This window comes from Primulina eburnea, chromosome 6, assembly GCF_022965805.1.
Source record: "Primulina eburnea isolate SZY01 chromosome 6, ASM2296580v1, whole genome shotgun sequence".
NCBI lineage: Eukaryota > Viridiplantae > Streptophyta > Magnoliopsida > Lamiales > Gesneriaceae > Primulina > Primulina eburnea.
The window spans coordinates 4,584,678-4,598,051 of record NC_133106.1 but is presented as its reverse complement, the minus strand read 5'-3'; the positions used below and the strand labels follow the sequence as shown (position 1 = coordinate 4,598,051).

General features: G+C 32.4%; 1 protein-coding gene across 4 annotated transcripts; it reads right to left on the bottom strand.

The window, feature by feature from the left end:
- Positions 1 to 1,227: 1,227 nt before the first annotated feature.
- LOC140833788 (uncharacterized) lies at positions 1,228 to 6,540 on the bottom strand. 4 transcript variants are annotated; one of them, XM_073198201.1, is made up of 8 exons: positions 6,392 to 6,540; positions 5,554 to 5,877; positions 5,355 to 5,426; positions 2,850 to 2,914; positions 2,622 to 2,778; positions 2,363 to 2,455; positions 1,767 to 1,856; positions 1,228 to 1,623 (listed from the first exon to the last, which is right to left on the bottom strand). In XM_073198201.1, the coding sequence occupies exons 2-8, from the start codon at positions 5,848 to 5,850 to the stop codon at positions 1,465 to 1,467; spliced, it is 933 nt and encodes a 310-aa protein (XP_073054302.1). In that variant the 5' UTR covers positions 5,851 to 5,877; positions 6,392 to 6,540; the 3' UTR covers positions 1,228 to 1,464. The 4 variants fall into 4 exon arrangements, with proteins under 4 accessions (XP_073054302.1, XP_073054299.1, XP_073054301.1 ...); XM_073198198.1 differs by having other exon boundaries at positions 5,554 to 5,900; positions 6,392 to 6,534; XM_073198200.1 differs by lacking the exon at positions 6,392 to 6,540 and adding an exon at positions 6,209 to 6,375 and having other exon boundaries at positions 5,554 to 5,900.
- Between the last annotated feature and the right edge of the window lie 6,834 nt (positions 6,541 to 13,374).

Sequence of the window (13,374 nt, the reverse complement as noted above, 5' to 3'; positions counted from 1 at the left end):
TTATCTCAATACTCCATCTCCAGTCCGGCCTCACTTATTTAATTGAAAAATGTAACAATTAAACTACTGCGTAAAATAAATAAATTTAAAGAAAAGAATTTAAATACCCATGCAATAAAAATCATTTTAATTTAAATACTAGAAATTATGCATGGCTTATACGCAGTCCAATTTACGGGTTCTACATATTCCGTTATCTACGAGGAACAACAAGCTTGAAACTTTTGTATTCAAAAGATACCAATCAAAGCATAATTAATTATGCTGGTGCTGGCTTGGTATTTATCTGATCCACACAAGGCAAATTCTCAAACCAGATATGTATTTACTCGTGAAGGCAATGTAATTTCTCGGCGTTCACAGAAACAAGCACTCGTAACAACTTCATCAAATCACGCCGAGATTATTGCACTGCATGAAGCAAGGCATGAATGTGTGTGACTAAAATCAATGACCGAACATATCCAAATCTCATGTGGATTATCATTCGACAAGAAGCATGTGATACTATATGAAGATAATGTTGCATATGTTACTCAAATGAAAGAAGGATATATAAAAAGAGACAGAACTGACATATGCTCTCTAAGTTCTTTGCATTTACCCAAGAACTTGAGAAAAATAAAGATATCGATATTCGTTACATTCAATAAAGTAAAAACTCATTAAATATGTTCACAAAGACACTTCCTACGACAATATTCAAAAATCATATATATAGCACTGAGATGCGCAATCTACGAAATTTGTGAAGAATCGTTCGTGTTAACATGAAGGGGAGTTTATATGACTGTACTAATTTTCCCATACTATGGTTTTTATCCCAATGAATTTTTCCTAGGTAAGGTTTTTAACGATGTAGTATAAAAACAAGTAATGAAGACAATAATTATATTATGATCATCATCACAAAGGAGAGTGTTGAAAATAAAGAGTTGAAATTATTGAATATTGAAAATAAGAGTTTCAAATATTGAAAATTAATGTGTGATGATGTATATAATGATATATTTATTTTTGAATTATTTCAAAGAATTTTTATAAATAGGTCTCTCAATTTGTGAAGAACACAAATGAGTAGACAATTTTATAAAGTGTGTAATTTAATATATTTTGTGAGTTTGAGATTTTTATTTTTACAGTAAATTTCTACTTTAAATTTACTTTTAACAGAAAATATTATTTTGGGACAGGAAAATGAAAACAATGGAGTTAAGAGAAAAAAGAGAAGAAAACATATTTTTATTAAACCCTTCAGCACATATGTACAAACTTTTATTTAACCAAATAATCCACAAAATAAATACAAACCATATATCTTGATTTTTATCTCCTTATACACCAGGAACAGAAACAAATCTTAGTAAGAATGTCGAGGAAAGAAGAAAAACTCATTGTGTATGGGAGCGGGAGCTTCATGTCTCTTCTGCATAATAGTGTGCCACAAGAAGACTCCCATAAATGTCAATTTTCACCTAAACATCTTCCTGGTGGCGAGCCGCCTGTGCAGGGATGGCCATGTGAATTGATTGGTGGTGGAGCTGAGGCTACAAAAAGGCCGCCTCTGTTCCGTGAGGACTGAACCACAATAGCGAACTGGGTTGCTGCCAGTGCAGCAGCCTCCTGTTTCAAGAAACTCAAAATATAAAGGCATGTAACTTGAAATCTTTGACACTCATTAGCAATGGTTTTCAGATTCAAAAGAGTTGAATAGCATATTCAGAAGAATTGAAGACGAGGTGTAAAAAAGTTAAAACGAAATTTACCTGTGTTTGCCTCCGACGCTGCAAAATGCTGATAATCCAGAGTACAACATAGAATGGCAACAGAAAGCCAACAATTTGAGTCATGAAAAGCTGCATTTAGGAGAGTTGAGCACAAATCACATTCCATAACTGTGAGAGGTTAATATAAGACCATGACGGATTTGATAGAACTGTTGATACACACCTTTTGTGAGCTACACATTTTGGGAAAAAAGAAAAAAGTTATTTTTATCAAAGACAGGTTACTACGAGTTTAAAACCTGGGGTGCGCAATCTCCTTAATATTTCACTATGTTGGTCTGAGATGCTTATTTTTGGACCTTCGCCATCCAATATCCGACCAATATACATGTGCCTATCTTGAATTTTAATTCCAGGCATATGTATATCCCCCTAGTATACGCAAGGGTGCATATTCAAACATAAAAATTAAAAATAGCGTTGAATCAGCTCCTATAATCAACTCGAGCTTTTGGACAAAATCGTTGCTAACAATTTTGAGGAGTAGTGCGATCTGATATCAATTGCGCAAAATACAATGATTTTTTAGCTATAACATCACAATGTAATCATATAAATAGTTCCTACACACTCACGGTTATTGAAGTCAATGCATCGTCGTCTCCATTCCCATCACTACCATCATCTGTGATTGATATTCCATGCCTCAGTACCAGAAGAGACAATAGCTGCAAATCAGAATACCAAAAGTTTTACTTCATACGGCCCTCAGATTTTAGATCAAAATGGTTCAGGAAACTTCCATTTTTATTTTATTTGATGATTACTCAAAAAATAGTTGAATTCTTTGTGGAACACTCAAACGTTAAGACGTGAAACTTTTCAAAGACTTACGATTGTAGCAGCTGAACGGTAAAACGGAACACCACTACCATGTGTGCTATTATAATCATCATATTCAGTTTGGAACAACTGACGCTCAGCATCGGTAAGTGTCAAAATACGAGGATCATGCATTTCAAATGGTGTGCCAGAAATTTGCCACACTCCCCTAAAAAAATACAGAATTTAACTGAATTCACAGTTAAGAATAAAATTTTAACAAGTGAATATGAAACTTACCCAATATCAATAGTGGTTTCCTCATGTGGAGGTCGTGGAGGGACAGTATAACCAGGTTGATAAGGCTGAACATAAACCAATGTGTCAAGATTAAATCAAAAGAATACACAAAATATCAGTTCACTAAAATTTTGCTCAATTACACTTATTTCCAATAAAAAAAATCAATTTCAACATCCGTTGGCTATCTAGCAACAGATTATCAGTTGATTTTAATTCTCCTGAAAAGATAATAGGCAAGGATGTATACATCAAGAGCATATGCAGCTAAAACCTAAACCAGACACGTGCATGTATCTTATACATCTACAGGAATCTACATTTTCTCTTCTGGTAACAGGCAAAATCTTTTTTCATCCCGACAATAAAAAATTGTTGCAGTTTTCCAATCCGATGTTATTATAAAAATTCCTTCCGAACAATATGTTGTTGCAAATTTTATTCCTATCTGGAGGTTCTTTAATCGAAAAATTTATTAACAAGATACCACTACCAAATGACTTGTTTTTGCTGTAAAGTATAATGGTATCAGCCACTAGTCACAACTGGTAGATTCCACCTACAAAACCATGAGTAAATGATTGTGGTTCAAATTTCATATTTTTATCATGGTGACACATAGCCTGTCACAGAAAATAGGCATAATTTTACTCCCCAACAATTCCCATCCCGAGTGGGAGCTTGACTCCATTAATAATCATAGGATCGATCACTAACAAAAGCTAAATTTCTTAGTAATGAAGCAACTAAAAGCTGTGAAGACCCGCAATCTTGCAACGAGAAAATCTATATAAGTCATAGGAAATTTCAACTCATTTTTGGCACGACATTTTTAGTTCCATACAATCATAATCATGAAAATTTGAATAATCATTGTCTCTTCATTATTGACCATTTATCACCATATGGAAGTGCACCAATCTTGGAAGAGATTCATGCAGCGGAAATCACTCTCCATTTGCACTTAAGGAAAACCAAAATCACTCATGAATCTCGGGTGTGTATCTTGAATCAAGAAGAGGCCACGTTCATTCGGGAGAGAAAAGTGCAATCATCACGTTGATTAAGCAATCAGCGACATTCTTGGAGTGATACGGGCTTACCTTTATAGTGGATTATTCAAGCCTATATAAGAAGCAAACTCCCTCCCCATAACTTCAAGAATTCGAAATTTAGCATTTGCAGCAGCCTAGTCGAAGCTCTACCGCAACCTTGTTCGAACGAAGTTCTTTTAGCATGTCCTTCTAGCGCCTTAATCCAAACGAAATCAGGTAAGTGGGCTTTTGCTACGTATTTCTTTGTAATTTAAACTTTGTATAAGTATTTCATGACATGCGTCTATGTGTGTCAAATCATTTTCGGAAAATGCTATTATATATTTTATAAAATCTCGATCGATGTACGATATGTTCTTCTATTTCCGATGTTCTTTGATTCTGCTGAGTTCATTCAAAAATTCCGATAAATGTTGTTTGATACATCCGATTTTGTGGTGCACTGTTATGATTCGAGTGGGATATGGAACGACGATTGTAAATTATATATGGCCCCCATCAGTGGGTATAAAACTGTGTTTCGGCCCTCATCAGTGGGTATAAAACTGTGTTTCGGCCCCCATCAGTGGGTATAAAACTGTGTTTTGGCCTCACCCCTTAGAGGACTAACATATTGGGGACAATTTGACCATGGAAACGAGATGATTAACAGTGTTTTCGTTTGTTCTGATTCGTTCTGTTATGAATTGTCGGATAATCTCTGTTTCGCATTTCAATTCCGATTCTGATCTGATATGAGATACTACGTTTTGAAAAAAATCAGTTGCAATATGGGTTTTAAATTATATTTATATGTATTTGTGGTAATCGATCGGCCCCCACTTGCTGAGTGTTTCCCAAACACTCACCCCTTACATTTCTCCCCAGATGAGAATGAAGATCAAGTAGACAAGGATGAATAAGACGTGTTTTGGAGTTGGAGATGAAGTTTCGAGATATGAAGATTTCTCACTTATGTTCTTCCTAAGTTTCGATTCAAGTTGTATATCGCTTCCGCACATTTTATTTCGTTTTGGAATTTATCACTGTAAGACAAGATTATTTTGAGTTAATTATGAAATAGACTGGTTTTGGTTTATACTGAACTACGAGGCTTGTTGTTTGGCGATTATGTGATTGTTGAACAACGCCGGTGTCGACTAACCCCGGTCTCGGGGCGTGACAAAAGCTTTTAAAACCATAAAACAGACCCAGCAACACATTCATAATATCAAATACAGAATCACATGTTACAGTAGAGATATTGTTGCTGCCAAATAATTGTAGGACAAAGTACTCGAATACCTCAAGTGTATCCTTGTGAGGGAAGATATGATATTTAGAAACCAACATAATACTTCGAAAATTGAAGTTTGTACAAGCATCCCACTAAATTCATATCATTAGTCTTCGCCAGCATTCGTAAAAGATCAAAGAAACAACTTACAAAGGCATACGGAGCATAACTAACCTGATGACAGATCTCACAAATAATGTCACCCTTCTCATTGCACCAGTGCTGAACACATTTTCTGTGAGCATACTGCAAAATATGGGTCTCAATTATTTATCAACTCGAACAATCTAAATGCACAATATTAAGCAACAAGTATATATGATAGTTAACCAACTTAAACTAAAAGAATGATGCATCTCCATAAAACATTTACTTTAAGGCTTCCACGACAAGCACAGGGGCTCTCAAAATTGTTTAGATGATCTTCTTCCTGGCAAATACGACACTCCCCTATCCCTATTAGTGGAGCACGTTCATCTGCTTCCTCATCATCCTCCACAAAAACAACCACCTCACTGTCTTCCGCCGCCACTGTAGATGATGAGGGCCCCATCATCTCCGGGTTTTTCTCTGTAGGCCTATAGCCCAGAGCCGGAGGAACCAGCGGATTAGACTCAACCACCCCAGGTTTTGGCAACTGATCCACATTCACTACCAGCTGCTCGCCCATCTATACGTTTTGTTACACCACTATTACCTTACACAAGAACACGAGAATTCCTGAACACAAGACACCAGCATAAATCCCCAATTCACAATCTTAAAATGAAAAAAAAAAAAAAAAAAAAAAAACAGAACAATTCGATTATATTTAAAGTTTCGATCTTTGACCTGTACATTCGATGGTTTCTTCGAAATCACAATCTAACACATATACATTCCTTTAATTTCACAATGTTATGATCTTTTTGACCATTACATTCAAGATTCTTGGAACTAAAACAAAAATCCCTTCTAGTTAAATGCGTCAATTTATAATTTTCAACAACTAATCCTTCAAAAAGAAAACATCTTTTTCAACTATTCACACTTTACCACAATATTGTGGGTGCTCAAGGAAAGTAAATCCACTGATCACGCTGGATAAAGAAGCGAGATCAGAGTATTTAATTAAACTTGAAAGGCACAGAAAAACTCAATATTTAAACATGAAGAAATGAAACCAAAGAAAAACAATTTAAGAACAATATGTACAGAAATAAGAGAAGTACCTGAATGAAGAACAAAGAAATGGGAAAAAAATGGAAATGGATCGCGAATTTGTTGCCCAGCCAACGGAATTTTTAAGGTGAAACAAATGTGTAATGAAGATTTTTTTAAAGAAATTGAAGCATTTGTTTCTCAATTTCTCCATTCATATTGGGTTATTATTACAGCACACAATTTCGAGGAAGACGCCTCATCCATAAAAAATATTATTTTTTATGTTCTGAATATTATTTTTTATTTTAAATATCAATAAAATTTACCTGTATACATCCTCTTTGAAGAAATAGTCCTTTAATTTCTTTAGTTTTTAATCTAATGGATCGAATACTACATCAACATCAACTCTATCCTACACATAAAGATCAATTGAGTTACAAATTCCGTATCTTTTTATTTTATTTTATTTTATATCACACATGTTTGAACATATAAATAAAAGGTACTTGATTAAATGCATGTAATGCAACAAATTTGGTAAATTGTAATCTATTATATAATTAGGACAAATGTTAATTTTAGCCATATAAGTTTGTTGTTTTATGATTTTAGTACTTTATGTTACTCGATTTTAATTTTAGTATTGTATCTTTCAATTTTTTTTGTAATTTTAATTATTTTTCATCGAAGTCACATAAACATCGCAAGTGTTACATCAAGATCATGTCGAAAAAATATTAAAATTGCAAAAATAACAAAGATGACAAATCAAAACTAATTTGATAACATAAATCATCGAAATTACATAAATACAAACATATAAGACAAATATGTAAAACTTATTCAATCTAATCTCATGTTTGGTGCACCGTATTATTTATCCATATGTCAATCATTTATCTTAAATCAATCAAATCATCAATCATTTATCTCACATCAATCAAATCATTAAATTGAAATTATAATATTACTATTATTAAATAATATTATAAACATTTTATTAATATTTTCAAAAGGACAAAACTGTAATATCACATTTTCTCAAATTAATCAATCAAATATAATATTATATTAACTATCATTTTTATGTATTTTATTATTAAAAAGTATTATTTATCATGATACTCACGGCCCGGTCTTAGACTTTGAAGGGTCCGGTGCAAAAAGAATGGAAATTCAAAGTGTCAGATTGATAAGCCCACTTGGTGGCCCTTGGTTTTTAAATTTTATTAAGTATAATAAATGTGCCACTACGGAAATTTTTTTAAAAAGTGGAAAAAATAGGTGTAAAAATAAAATAATAATTTTTGAAAAAACATATAAAAATGTGAGGAAAACTAAAAATAATCATTCGACAGCTTCCAGAAGCCTAGGAAAATACAAACTCATGCCACCCTGTGCAATACCCATTCTTTAACAAATTTAATTGAATTTTAATCATTCTTCATCTATATTTTCAATGTGAAAATAAAATAAAAATAAATAAATAAATCCTACAAGAACTCGTTTTGTAAAATCTATAAGATTCTGAAAGAAATATTCGAATTGAAGTAATCGATTTAATTTTATATATAAATTTTCTTTTTATTAAACTTTCTTTCTAAAGATTAGTAATCAATATTTTGATAAAGAAATATTAGTCAATATATAGCGATATGTTAATAATAGGCAAAAACTTGTGTGAGACGGTCTCACGGGTTGTATTTTGTGAGACGGATCTCTTATTTGGGTCATCCATGAAAAAATATTACTTTTTATACTTAGAGCATTATTTTTATTGTGAATATATGTAGGATTGATACGTCTCATGGAAAAAGATCCGTGAGACCGTCTCACAAGAGACCTACTCTTAATAATATAGTTTAGATAATTTTTACCTAATTTGTGTAAATTAAACTGTATGTAATGTTATAAAAGCGCAATTATTATTATTTTTGTTTTGGAGAATTGCATGCAAAAATATTGTTGATATTTTAATTTCAAACTACAGATTTTGTAAATCAAACCATATAATATAAAAAAAAATTGATAAAAGTGAGTGGAAACCTGTGGTAAGTTCATGATGCCGCGTTGTTTGTTGGAACCATGGAACCTGTTCAACTCGACGGGTCCGTTATATTTAATTTTTTTTAATTACCTTTGAAATGTGTGGTCACAATTTTGTGACAGTTGATAACCAACTATCAAAATGATGTCGCCGTTTTGCAACGGTCGATTTGTCGGGTCAACTCGGATCATGTCGTAGGGGTGGTAAGTGAACATCATGCCCGAATTCAAGGATCGTGATTTTCTTTTATTCAATGCCGACCGCTGTGATATTGATTCTTTCGATGATGAACAAGATTAAGAACAAGATCTCAACAAACAAATTATCATTAGAGTTGAGAAAGTATTAGCAATCCGACGCCGTCTAAAACTCGATTTGTGTCTCGTCACACATCTAATATTTTCACTATATATTTCGAGAAAGTGACGCTTCCTTCTGGTGAATTATAACCCAAATGCAAAAATTGCTTGAAAATTTACAAATTTCAATAATAAGGTAATTATAGAACTTTAACGCCGTATGTCGAGAAAATCATCTGGTGGAAATTAGTATTGATCGTTCTCAAACTCAAATCCCGGCATTCTCGTCTCAAATGGGTAATGATTCTCAACTTTTTAAAATTTTCGAATCTAAATTTAGAGAAGAAACATCGAAATATTGTGCGATTGAACAACTTTTTTTTATTTAGCGATAAATTATCTTATGAAAATTGGTTTTCAACAAGTACAAATCTTTCTATTAGACCTATTCCACGAAATATACTCAAACACAGACTTACAAAATTAGTTGTTGAACAAAAAAAGAGAATTAATTAAAGATTTTCTAGTTTAAATAATAAAGTTCTTAATATACGGATATTTGGATGGATCATCGACAAGTTATTTATATATGAGTACAAAATTAATAGTTCTTGGAACATTAAAAAAAATTGCTTGCATATATATGTTTTAAAATTTCAATTTGTATTGTTATTTTAGAATAATATGGTTTAACTTCTTAAGTTTTTTCATTTTCTTTTGGTAATTCTAGTGAAAATATTTCTAATATTAGTGAGTTTATTAAAATATATACACCATCAATAAGTGGTATATTCTTCCATATTAGGTGCATATGTTATATTTTAAATTTGTGTATTGAAAATGTACAAAAAAACTTCGAATCACACATTCTTAAGTTATAAAACAACCGAGCAAATTTTGCAAAATCAATCGTATGAGGCCTAAATGGTTTGCACAAGATGTTCCAACAACATATAAATTGTTATTATTGTCTTTGAATATAAAAATTTATTACGTATATTTTTCATCAACATGTTCAAGCTCGTGATGTTTATTTATTTTCGAATCAATGGAACATATGCATAAATATTTGTAAAATTTTAAAAGTGTTCAGTGATGTTAGTTACAAAAATCCGGTGTTTATTATCATACTTCTCATTTGGTTTTAATACATTTTTGCAATATTGAATGTATTTTTAATGAAAATATTAAATCTAGTGATGATAATTTAGTTCAATGTAATTATGTTACGAAAGCAAAATGAAAAAATTATTTTTTAGAAATTCCTAAAATTTTTCATGTGCTTTTGTTTTAAACATGAGACTTAAATTATGTGGCTTACAAGAAATTCTTAGATTATATTATGATTCTTTAGACTTTACTACGGAAACGATTTCGTGTACCTCATTGATTTTGTTTATATTAAAATTCATTTATATGATATTTATAATGGATATAACACAAAATATGATGGAAAATTTTTTCACATAAAACACAATCCACTACCACTATTAATATCAATTTTAAACTTACTAAAGCATAAAGTATATTAATAGAACAGAAGAAACGTCAAAGATGATCATCATGTTCTAGTCAGGAACTTGGAAAATATTGTACTACTACTTTTGATTTTAGTTAGGCAAATGAGGATACTTTCGACAGATTGTGATGGTGGTCGCAAAAAACAAAAGTATATCAAATTTTGTCTACAATGACTAAATATATTATAGTTTGCCTCATTTCAACGGTTATAGCTAGAGGAGCAAACTTTTAGTATAGGAGGATATACATCATAAGAGAAATGTTCTAGCTTAACGACGAAAAATTTGGAAGTCCAATGTTTGTACAATGATTGGTCAAAAGTCACTACCCGGACACAAGATGTTAAAAGTGATGAAGAATACCAAGACGAAACTGAAAGAACATCCGGAACAATGATGAGATGAAATGTAAGTGATTGAGCAAGATAGAGTATTGAAAGAAGGAACAAAACAAAAGAAGTCATAGAGTAAGTGGTGGACACATCCCGTGACTTGAAGAGAGTAGCGAAAATTAGATGATTGGGGGCTTGAAGCTCAAGATTTAAGATGATAAATTGTTGATAATACAATATTTTAGAAGTTCTAATTGTGATATTTGATTAGTTGAAGATTTATGGAGAGAGATATTTTTTTATTGAAAGAATAAAATGTTTGATAGAGCTTTTATAAGTGCAACAGTACAAGCCTTTTTTTTTTAAATTTATATTTTTTATTCTTTAAATGTTTATTATAAAATATAAAAAAATTGAAAAAACAAAAGAGTTAAACGAGATCCAAACCCGAGGACTAACCTGACCCAGATCCGATCCGACCCGAACCGTAACCGTCTAGGACGGTTTTGGTTAAGGGTAGGGATTTTCCCGACCCTAACCCAACAGGTCTGACTTATACTCGAACCCCAACCGGCCTACTCTAAGTTAGAATTCGAATCTAATAAAAATCTTTTTTGGTGTAGTAATTTTCAATATTTCGAGAATGTCCTAATTTGCTTGTTATACACAATTGGTCTTACTTTTTTTCCAAATTGTTCTCCATTTTTTTCTCTTACCACGATAGGGAAGTCCTTCGACTCAATAATTTTTCATCTTCTTCTAGTTCAAAATCATCTAAACCAAAAAATTCCACTGAAGATCCTAGGCATGAACTCAATACCATATTAAACTTGCCGCGATTAAAGGGTCAGGGACAGGACGAATCTCGAGTTTAGCCAAACTCACTCCATGGTCATCCGTAAAAAAATCCCAATTGACCATCTTCTTTTATAATTTTATAAAATTATATTAATCCATTTTTACATTTTGATGAGTAGTGAGTTTAATGTGAGATGATGTTTGACTTGATCCATATTTACAAAATAAAAAAATAAAAAATTATCATAATAATGATAATAATTTTTCATGGACCCTGACAGATTGAATATCAGTCTCACAAAATTAACTCGTTAAACGATTTATAAGAGTTTTTGTATTTGTGGAGACTTATACGTTACTTGGTGTTTATAGTCAGTGGGTCGCATTAAAAAAACTTGACATATATATATATATACACACACGAGAGTATAAATAAATACACATAAAAAAAGGATACCAACAACACAAATTAATAAAGAGGACATTAATAAAGCAAAAATACTAACATGCTAATGTTTCACTCATTTCATATTTCTTACATTAATGCTCAAAACCAAATTCTCAAAGCGTTACACTTTAAGGCTACATTTGGTTGGATGATAAAATTATGAAATAATTAAGAGATAATGATAAAAAAGAATGATTAGTAGATAATGATAAAATAATATTATGTTTGGTATGATTGTTAAAAATGAGATAATTAAGAATTTTTTCATTAAATGACAAAATTGTCCATCCACTTCGGCGGCGGCCGACCGTGCTGGCGATCGGCCGTCGGTAGGTCGGCGGCGGCGACGGTCGGTCGCTGGCGGGAAGTATTGGTGAGTTTGGATATAGAAGAAGGGTAAATTGGAAAAATCGATTGAATTAAGAGTTGGATAAATAATCTTAATGGGTGATGAGTGATTATTTTATCCCAGTTAATATAACCTAATAATTTATAGGAGGGATTGACTCGGTTAAATAAAAATCCTACCAAACATGAGATTAGGTGAGTTAAAAATTCATAAACCCACCTAATCCCCCAACCAAACGCAGTGTAGGCCTACATTTCACATTTTATTATTGATTATTTATGTTAAATACCACATATATTACATTTGAAATATATTTAATCACAAAGGTCTAATATTAATCAGGTCAATAAAAAATATGTGACTATTTTCAAATTTAATTAAAATGAAGGGAGCCAGATTTTTTTATTTGGGGAAAGATAGTTGATTAATTGAGTTCGGTAATAATTATAGTTTTTTTTAAAACAATTTTTTATTGGTCCTCAACTTTTTATTGGTTCCCTCCACTGGAATCCCGATGTTTCTATGTACTCAAAGGAAACAAAAGAAAATATTGAAGCAAAAGTCATTTGAAATAGCAAGTAAATATAATTTTACAATATAGGTGTTATTTATACCAACTATATATAATCTTATCGTGAGCTCTTTGTTGTTTTACTATGGAAATGTAAATGTTCTATGTAATTTCACTTACCAGTGTTGGGCTTGATTTAAGGGTTTGGATTGAGTTTTTGTGGCTGAGTTTCATCATGGTTAGAGGTTTTGGTGGAGTTGCTCCGTATTGGGTAGAATAGGTTGGGTCGAGTTTTGAGTTGGGTTTCATCGTGTTAGGTGGAGCATCCAAATAATATGAATCCTATGAATGAATGCAGTAGGGGCGTCCTATCCTTGAGTGAGAGCTATGCAGCTAACCGAGCCGACCATTACCCGAATCATATGAGGGAATGGAGTCAGGCTCTTCCTTTTAATGAGCTAAGATGCTAGGAGTTGAGAGTTAGCAGCTAGGGAGCTAGAGCTAAGAAGCTGGTAGCTAGTCCTATCTCTTAAAGGTAGCCATGAGTTAATGATATAGAGGAGCTACCTTCCTTAATAGTATCTTAATAGGGCTATATATGACCTCTAGGGGTTTCTATAGAGCTTCAAGAGGCTTTAAGGGTTTCCTCAATAGCATAGATAACCTTAAGGGCCCCCCTGGGGGAGGACGAGGGCCCAGGCTCTGCCTCGGTCCACCACCGGAGGGGATCCCAAAGGGGAGGTT